At 42.8% G+C, this 10,000-nt stretch overlaps 1 protein-coding gene across 2 annotated transcripts in view; it reads left to right on the plus strand.

The window, feature by feature from the left end:
• The window catches only part of LOC143290021 (uncharacterized), a 231,926-nt gene extending 221,956 nt beyond the window's left edge, over nucleotides 1-9,970 (plus strand). For both annotated transcript variants that reach the window (XM_076599346.1, XM_076599347.1), the window contains 3 exons: nucleotides 372-532; nucleotides 5,324-5,487; nucleotides 8,387-9,970. In XM_076599346.1, the coding sequence (XP_076455461.1) occupies nucleotides 372-532; nucleotides 5,324-5,487; nucleotides 8,387-8,560 (499 nt within the window). In that variant the 3' untranslated portion in view covers nucleotides 8,561-9,970. The remainder of the gene's footprint in view (nucleotides 1-371; nucleotides 533-5,323; nucleotides 5,488-8,386) is intronic.
• Nucleotides 9,971-10,000: the final 30 nt, after the last annotated feature.

Genomic DNA, 10,000 nt, shown 5'->3' on the forward strand with positions numbered 1-10,000 from the left:
TCTATGTTTCTGTCTCTATCTCTGTCTCAACCTCTGTCTCTGTCTGTCCGTCCATCTGTCTGTCTGTCTGCCTCTCTCTCACTCTCTCTCTCTCTCTCTCTCTCTCTCTCTCTCTCTCTCTCTCTCTCTTTCTCTCACTTCGTCTGTCTGCCTGTCTGTCTCCGTATCTCTCCATCCTGTTTGGGGGTTGTTGTTTTGTTTGTTTGTTTGTTGTTGTTGTTGTTGTTTTACATTATTATTGTTTATATTGTTGCTGTTGTTTTTCTGTTCATCTCTCTTTCATTAATAATTCTTCTTCCTCCCCCCGACCCCCTTTTTAAAATTTAATTTAATTTAATTTAATTTTATTTTATTTTGTTGTTCTGCTGCAGGGCGAAGGCTATGAAAAGGAAGCTGCTGTTTCTCAGAAGACGTCATACGGATACCACACTCGGCACAGTCATGAAGGGGGACGGGAAGCAGGTGAACAAGATCCATCCCAACGACGCTCTGCAGTGGAGCCGCTCCTTTGATAATCTGTTGCTGGACAAAAGTGAGAGTTGGGGAGAGGGGGGGCGGGAATGGGGTGGGGGGGGGGAGGTGAGGGGGGGGGGCGGAGGAAGGGGTGGGGGGGAGTTGGGGAGTGGGGGGGAGGTGAGGAGGGGGGGGGAGTGGTGGCTTAGTCCCCGGGTCTTGTGTGTCTGTGTGTCTGTGGAGGAAAGTGACAGAAACGAAACGAAATTTTATTTTATTCCACCAGGGTAGTGAGTTAAGCAAATAAACTTGCTTTTTTTCGTGCCCCCCTCGCCCACCCCCTCCCTGTGACCCTCCCCCTGACCACCCACCCACCCAGCAGAATGGTGAAGACACTCATCTGCCAATGCAGAGAGTCCGCGAGGTTCTGGGTTCCATTCCCGCTTTCGGTCGTCCTTTCTCGTCAGGATGGGCTGCAGAAAATTCAATTGAGCGTTGTGTCACTCTCTCTCTCTCTCTCTCTCTCTCTCTCTCTCTCTCTCTCTCTCTCTCTCACACACACACACACACACACACACACAACTACACACACAGAGAGAAAGATAGATAGATAGATAGACAGACAGATAGATAGATAGATAGATAGATTGGTGCCAGTTTGGTGGCAGAATCGGCCAGGCGTTGGGGTGATCCCGTGTTCACCAGTGATCAGGGTTTGATCGAAGGCCCCCGTTTCGGCATGGTGCTGTGTCCTTGAGGAAGGCGCTTTACTCCGAATTTCCCTCACTCCACCCCAGTAGGCGTGGCCGGGTAAACCTGACAACGTCTGGGGAAGGTTGAAAACGGCGGAAGGAGAGGATTGGGCCCCGCCTTCCTGTGCCAAGTCCTTTGACACCTTGGGTATGATGAATTCCGAAGACTGTGAAAGACTGCTGTGGAATCTTTAACCTTTGATAGATATATATATATATATAGTGGAGTGATGGCCGCCTAGAGGTAAAGCGTCCGCCTGGGAAGCGAGAGAATCTGAGCGCGATGGTTCGAATCACGGCTCAGCCGCCGATATTTTCTCCCCCTCCACTAGACCTTGAGTGGTGGTCTGGACGCTAGTCATTCGGATGAGACGATAAACCGAGGTCCCGTGTGCAGCATGCACTTAGCGCGTGTGAAAGAACCCACGGCAACAAAAGAGTTGTTCCTGGCAAAATTATGTAGAAGAAATCCACTTCGATCGGAAAAAAACAAATAAAACTGCTCGCAGGAAATAAATATGTAAAAAAGAAAAAAAAGGTGGCGCTGTAGTGTAGCGACGCGCTCTCCCTGGGGAGAGCAGCCCGAATTTCACGCAGAGAAATCTGTTGTGATAAAAAAAAGGAGAAATATAATACAATACAGTAAAGTACAGTACACTATATATATATATATATATATATATATATATATATATATATTTGTTCCCAGATTTATTGACCTGTTGTTGTAAAAGGGAAAGACATATATCAGCAAATGGTAAACTGATCATGTGTGCATAGAAACAGACCTGATTCCCCCTCCTGCTAGGCCTGTGATATTAATTTCGCCTAGATGCTGTTTATAGCTTACAAGTTCAGGTCATACGCATGCCATTGTTATTTTGCCATCACGTTTATCACTTAAGGAAAAGAAAAGAAAAAAAAAAAAAAAAAAAAATATATATATATATATATATATATAGAGAGAGAGAGAGAGAGAGAGAGAGAGAGAGAGAGAGAGCTCAGGGATTGGGGGGTAGGAGGTGGGTGGTGGTGGGTGGATGTGGTGTTCCACGCCCTCTTTAAGTGACGACAGTCTTGGTTGGAAATGATATGAGACAATAAATCATTATTTTTTTTTATTTTACTTTTTTTTCCCTTTTGTATATTTTGTATTTGAAGACTTGCTGACATTTCCTCGAAAATGTCACTGATTCTAATTATTATGTTTGCATATATTTTTTGTTGTTGTTGTTTTGACGTAAGTGATGTTCTGGATTTTTTTTTCTAGCGAGAGAATAATGCTGAACGACCTTAGAGCTGAGCCTGTGTGTATTTGATGGTCGGATTTCATAAAATCCCGGAAAGTTTTTTTGCTGTTGTTGTTTCGTGAAACCACTTGGAGGTTTTCATAAGTGACACATCCTTGAGATAGTGAAACTGAAACTGAAACTGAAACTGTTTGTGCTAATTGATGAATGTAATTGTCAGAATGAACAGTTTTTTTATCCTTCTCCTCCTGCAGAATTGATGACTGTAATTGTTAGAATGAACAGTTTCTTTATCCTACTCCTCCTGCAGAATTGATGAATGTAATTGTCAGAATGAACAGTTTCTTTATCCTTCTCCTCCATCAGAATTGATGAATGTAATTGTCAGAATTAACAGTTTCTTTATCCTACTCCTCCTGCAGAATTGATGAATGTAATTGTCAGAATGAACAGTTTCTTTATCCTACTCCTCCTGCAGAATTGATGAATGTAATTGTCAGAATGAACAGTTTCTTTATCCTACTCCTCCATCAGAATTGATGAATGTAATTGTCAGAATGAACAGTTTCTTTATCCTACTCCTCCTGCAGAATTGATGAATGTAGTTGTCAGAATGAACAGTTTCTTTATCCTACTCCTCCTGCAGAATTGATGAATGTAGTTGTCAGAATGAACAGTTTCTTTATCCTACTCCTCCTGCAGAATTGATGAATGTAGTTGTCAGAATGAACAGTTTCTTTATCCTACTCCTCCTGCAGAATTGATGAATGTAGTTGTCAGAATTAACAGTTTCTTTATCCTACTCCTCCTGCAGAATTGATGAATGTAGTTGTCAGAATTAACAGTTTCTTTATCCTACTCCTCCTGCAGAATTGATGAATGTAATTGTCAGAATTAACAGTTTCTTTATCCTACTCCTCCTGCAGAATTGATGAATGTAGTTGTCAGAATTAACAGTTTCTTTATCCTACTCCTCCTGCAGAATTGATGAATGTAGTTGTCAGAATTAACAGTTTCTTTATCCTACTCCTCCTGCAGAATTGATGAATGTAATTGTCAGAATGAACAGTTTCTTTATCCTACTCCTCCTGCAGAATTGATGAATGTAATTGTCAGAATGAACAGTTTCTTTATCCTACTCCTCCTGCAGAATTGATGAATGTAATTGTCAGAATGAACAGTTTCTTTATCCTACTCCTCCTGCAGAATTGATGAATGTAGTTGTCAGAATGAACAGTTTCTTTATCCTACTCCTCCTGCAGAATTGATGAATGTAATTGTCAGAATGAACAGTTTCTTTATCCTACTCCTCCATCAGAATTGATGAATGTAATTGTCAGAATGAACAGTTTCTTTATCCTACTCCTCCTGCAGAATTGATGAATGTAGTTGTCAGAATTAACAGTTTCTTTATCCTACTCCTCCTGCAGAATTGATGAATGTAGTTGTCAGAATTAACAGTTTCTTTATCCTACTCCTCCTGCAGAATTGATGAATGTAGTTGTCAGAATTAACAGTTTCTTTATCCTACTCCTCCTGCAGAATTGATGAATGTAGTTGTCAGAATTAACAGTTTCTTTATCCTACTCCTCCATCAGAATTGATGAATGTAGTTGTCAGAATTAACAGTTTCTTTATCCTACTCCTCCTGCAGAATTGATGAATGTAGTTGTCAGAATTAACAGTTTCTTTATCCTACTCCTCCATCAGAATTGATGAATGTAGTTGTCAGAATTAACAGTTTCTTTATCCTACTCCTCCTGCAGAATTGATGAATGTAGTTGTCAGAATTAACAGTTTCTTTATCCTACTCCTCCATCAGAATTGATGAATGTAGTTGTCAGAATTAACAGTTTCTTTATCCTACTCCTCCTGCAGAATTGATGAATGTAGTTGTCAGAATTAACAGTTTCTTTATCCTACTCCTCCATCAGAATTGATGAATGTAGTTGTCAGAATTAACAGTTTCTTTATCCTACTCCTCCTGCAGAATTGATGAATGTAGTTGTCAGAATTAACAGTTTCTTTATCCTACTCCTCCATCAGAATTGATGAATGTAGTTGTCAGAATTAACAGTTTCTTTATCCTACTCCTCCTGCTCCTGCTTCTCCTCTTCCTCCTTTTTTTCTAACATTTAAAAAAATATATATATGACTTGTAGTCCTATGACTTAGTTGAGTGTTATTTTGTTATACATGTATATTATATGTTGTATGCCAGATTTTACCGTTCTGCTTGTTACTCTGTATACGTATCACAGTCTTCATCACATTTAATTTTTCTACTGACATAATAAAGGTCTTCTTCTTCTTCTTCTTCGTTCGTGGGCTGCATCTCCCACTTTCACTCGTATGTACACGGGTGGGTTGTTACGTGTATGACCGTTTTTACCCTGTGAAGTGATGGCCTAGAGGTAAAGCGCCCGCCTAGGAAGCGACAGAACCTGAGCGCGCTGGTTCCAATCACGGTTCAGCCGCCGATGTTTTCTCCCCCTCCACTCGACCATGAATGGTGGTCTGGACGCTAGTCATTCGGATGAGACGATAAACCGAGGTCCCGTGTGCTTCATGCACTTAGCGCACGTAAAAGAACCCACGGCAACAAAAGAGTTGTTCCTGGCAAAATTATGTAGAAAATTACACTTCGATAGGAAAACCAAATAAAACTGCACGCAGGAAAACCAAAAACAAAATAAAATGGGTGGCGCTGTAGTGTAGCGACGCGCTCTCCCTGGGAAGAGCAGCCCGAATTTCACACAGAGAAATCTGTTGTGATAAAAAAAACAAAAAAAAAACAAATACAAATAATGGTATTCTGATTCTGATTCCTCCTCCTCCTCCTCCTCCTCCCTTCTGTCCGTACCACAGCTGGGCTGGAGATGTTCCGGGGTTTCCTTCGCTCAGAGTTCAGCGACGAGAACCTGGAGTTTTGGATCGCCGTGGAGGAGTTCAAGCAGCTGAAGGCCAGCAAGGTGCCCGAGGTGGCCCAGAGGATCTACACGGACTTCGTGGCCCCACAGGCACCCAGAGAGGTCAGCTGGAGTACAGAGAGAAAGAAGGGGGGAAGGGGCAGGGAGGGGGAGAGAGAGAGGAGGGGAGAAAGAGAGGGAGAGGGGGGAGGAAGAGAGAGAAGGGGGAGAGAATGGTGGAGGAAGAGAGGGGATGAGAGGGGGGGGGGAGAGATGGGGGAAAGAGGAAGAGGGGGGGTGAGATTGGGAAGGGGGAAGAGAGGGAGAGGGGGGGAGAGAGGGAAAGGGGAAGAGAGAGCGGGGAGAGAGGGGGAGATGAAGAGAGGGTAGAGGGAGGGGGAAAGAGAGAGCATGGAGAGAGGGGGAGAGGAAGAGAGGGAGTGGGGGGAGAGAGAAGGAGGGGGGAAGAGAGAGCGGGGGGGGGGGGGGGGAGAGGGGGAGAGGAAGAGAGGGAGAGGGGGGAGAGAGAAGGAGAGGGGAAGAGAGAGCGGGGGGAGAGGGGAAGAGAGAGCGGGGGGGGGAGAGGGGGAGGGAGGAAGAGAGGGAGAGGGGGGAGAGAGAGGGAAATGAGAAGAGAGAGCGGGGAGAGAGGGGAAGAAAGAGGGGGGAGGGGGGTAGAGAGAGACAGAGACAGACAGACTGACAGAGATAGAGAGGCAGACAGATATATATATGTATATATATATATATATATAGAGAGAGAGAGAGAGAGAGAGAGACAGACAGACAGACAGACAGACAGACAGACAGACAGACAGACAGACAGACACAGAGAGTTTTTACAACAGGTCCTCCAACCTCCTATTTGTTCCACTTTGATTTTACAACAGGTCCTCCAACCCCCTATTTGTTCCACTTTGTTTTTACAACAGGTCCTCCAACCTCCTATTTGTTCCACTTTGATTTTTACAATAGGTCCTCCAACCTCCTATTTGTTCCACTTTGTTTTTACAACAGGTCCTCCAACCCCCTATTTGTTCCACTTTGTTTTTACAACAGGACCTCTGACCTCCTATTTGCTCCACTTTGTTTTTGCAATAGGTCCTCCAACCCCCTATTTGTTCCACTTTGTTTTTACAACAGGTCCTCCAACCCCCTATTTGTTCCACTTTGTTTTTACAACAGGTCCTCCAACCCCCTATTTGTTCCACTTTGTTTTTACAACAGGTCCTCCAACCTCCTATTTGTTCCACTTTGTTTTTACAATAGGTCCTCCAACCCCCTATTTGTTCCACTTTGTTTTTACAACAGGTCCTCCAACCTCCTATTTGTTCCACTTTGTTTTTACAACAGGTCCTCCAACCTCCTATTTGTTCCACTTTGTTTTTACAACAGGTCCTCTGACCTCTTATTTGTTCCACTTTGTTTTTACAACAGGTCCTCTGACCTCGTATTTGTTCCACTTTGTTTTTACAACAGGTCCTCTGACCTCGTATTTGTTCCACTTTGTTTTTACAACAGGTCCTCTGACCTCTTATTTGTTCCACTTTGTTTTTACAACAGGTCCTCTGACCTCTTATTTGTTCCACTTTGTTTTTACAAAAGGTTACTCAAACTCCTTTTTTTTTCCTTTCCACTGTGTTTGTACAATAGGTCCTTCAACTGCTTGTTTTTTTCACTTTTGTTTTTTCACAATAGGTCCTTCATCCTCCAATTTTGCCACTTTGTTTTTACAAAAGTTCCTTCAACCTCCTACATTTTCTACTTTACTTTTACAATAGGTCTTCAACCTTAAGGTTTTGGGTTTTTTTACAAAAGGTCTCTCGACCTACTATTTTTTGTCCACTTTGTTTCTACGATAGGTCTTGCAACCCCTTTTTTTTGTACTTTGTTTTTAAAATAGGTCCTCCAACCTCCTGTTTTCCAGTTCTTTTCCATTTTGTTTACAATGGGTCCTCCATCCTACTATTCTCTCTTTTTCTTTCCTTTCTACAATGGGTCATCCAACTTCCTATTTTCGTCACACTTTTCTTGCAATGGGTCATCCAACCTTCTATTCTTTTTCTTACCTTTCTACAATGGGTCATGCATCCTTCTATTCTTTTTCTTACCTTTCTACAATGGGTCCTCCAACCTCCTATTTTCACCACACATTTCTTGCAATGGCTCATCGCATCCATCCTTCTATTCTTTTTCTTTCCTTTCTACAATGGGTCATGCATCCTTCTATTCTTTTTCTTACCTTTCTACAATGGGTCATCCATCCTTCTATTCTTTTTCTTACCTTTCTTCAATGGGTCATCCAACCTCCTATTCTTTTTCTTACCTTTCTTCAGTGGGTCATCCATCCTTCTATTCTTTTTCTTCCCTTTCTACAATGGGTCATCCATCCTTCTATTCTTTTTCTTACCTTTCTTCAATGGGTCATCCAACCTCCTATTCTTTTTCTTACCTTTCTTCAGTGGGTCATCCATCCTTCTATTCTTTTTCTTCCCTTTCTACAATGGGTCATCCATCCTCCTATTCTTTTTCTTCCCTTTCTACAATGGGTCATCCATCCTCCTATTCTTTTTCTTCCCTTTCTACAATGGGTCATCCATCCTCCTATTCTTTTTCTTCCCTTTCTACAATGGGTCCTCCAACTTCTGTACGTGGTTGGTTGTTTGTCTGTTTGGGTGTTGTTGTTTTTGTTTTTGTTTGCTTTTGTTTGTTGTTGTTGTTTTTTGTGTGTGTTGTGTGTGTGTGTGTGTGTGTGTGTGTGTGTGTGTGTGTGTGTGTGTGTGTGTGTGTGTGTGTGTGTGTGTGTGTGGAGATAAAGTTTTTTGAGAAAAAAATGTTCTCAGTGCATACTTTTTTTTCGCAGTCCCCCCACCCTCCCTACCCCCCAAGAAAAAAAGAAAAGAAAAGAAGAAAGAAAGAAAGAAACAAACAAAAACTAACCTTTATTCTAACAAAACTGTTTCTGCTTCTTCTTTTCAATCCCGACCCCCACCCCCCACACCCAACCTTCCCCCTCCTCCAGATCAACCTGGACTCCAAGACAAGGATGCGGGCCCTGGCCAACATGAGCACCCCCAGCAAGGAGGTGTTCGAGGAGGCTCAGAGGAAGGTCCAGGCGCTGATGGCCAAGGACTCCTACCCCAGGTTCCTCGAGTCGGAGGCCTACCAGCGAGTCATCCGCAGCCAGAAATCCTGAACGTGTTACGTGTGTTGTGTCGTGTCCTGCACCGTTGCGAACGTAACGTCATGTTTGTCACGCACGTCACGTTGGAAACACCCCTCTGTCCTATCCCTTCTCCATCCACCCTCCCTGATCCTCACCACACCCCCATCACCCCCCAGGCCCTCAGAACCCCCTTGCCCCGCCAGATCCTCCCCCCCGACACCCCCTACCACCCCTCTGTTCTGACAAAACTGTATGTTCGAGTCTCTCTCTCCTCTCACCGTGACACTTGGTTTCTTCAAGGAGATGGTGATGGTGTCGTTTGCTCCTCCAGGCTATCCATGGATTGTGGTGAGTGAGAGAACACGACGTTGTAATACATATTATCACTGGGACACAGCGGTGCGCTCAGTGAAGACTGGTGATCTGTCAAAACTTCTTTTTTTTTAATGCAGATACATACTTCCTTTACAGTTCTGGTTCTATTTTGATGATGGGAATCGGATTTTTGGAGGGAAAAAAAGATGAAAAAATGAAAAAGAAACGAAAAGAAATACAACAACTAAATGATACCTTTTTTTCCGGTTTTTTTTTCTGAAAAAGGTGAATGAGTGGAAGTGATTATGAAACTTGAATCACGATTTTGTTGTTATTATTATTTTTATTTATTTATTTATTTAGTATTGAGCGTGACTATGGTTTGAACAACGGCTGTCGCAACAGTTCTACCCGGGAGGACTGCCCGCCAGTTTCAGTGCTGGTAATGACCCCACAGTGAACACGTGTGTGCTGACCGTTTCGTCGGAGAGAAGAGAAGACGATTGTGTTGTCTGTTCGCTGGACTCGCCAACAAAGGACGACCTGTTTGTGTGTATGTGTGTATGTGTGCGGTTTCTGTGCATGTGTGCGTGTTTGTTTTGTATTGATTAAAACCTGCAGCCAGGTTTACTTGTTGGAAAAAAAAAGGAAGAAAAAAAAGAAAGGATTTCCCTAACTCGCTGTTTCAATGTTTCCACCTCTTGAATTTGTGACTCACAAGTTGTTGTTGATGTTTTGGAAGCAGGCTTTTTTATCAGCTTGTTGGGTCACAGACACAGACTGCTTCTCCGTCTGTGCATTGGGAGGTGGGGATGGGGGTGGGAATAATGATTATGATTATGTCTTTTCAGAGAGATGGAAATTAGGTTACTTTTCTGTTTATTTCATTATTTAGGTTAAATTTTCCTGCTTATTCTATCATTTTGTCTATTTGTTTTGTTTTGTTTGTTTGTTTGTCGAATCATTTGTTTTTATTTATCCATCCATTTTTCTTAACCCACACACTGACTTGCACGTTTGGTATCCAGGGTTTTTGTTGTTCGTTTCAAAACGCTTTCCGCTTATTTTGTTGATTGGAGTTATCCGCTCTTGTCAATGACACCGTGATTTGCCTGTTTTGCCTGAGGATTTGGCTTCACAGTTATCGTATGTTTT

This window comes from Babylonia areolata, chromosome 14 (genome assembly GCF_041734735.1).
Source record: "Babylonia areolata isolate BAREFJ2019XMU chromosome 14, ASM4173473v1, whole genome shotgun sequence".
Classification (NCBI taxonomy): Eukaryota; Metazoa; Mollusca; class Gastropoda; order Neogastropoda; family Buccinidae; genus Babylonia; species Babylonia areolata.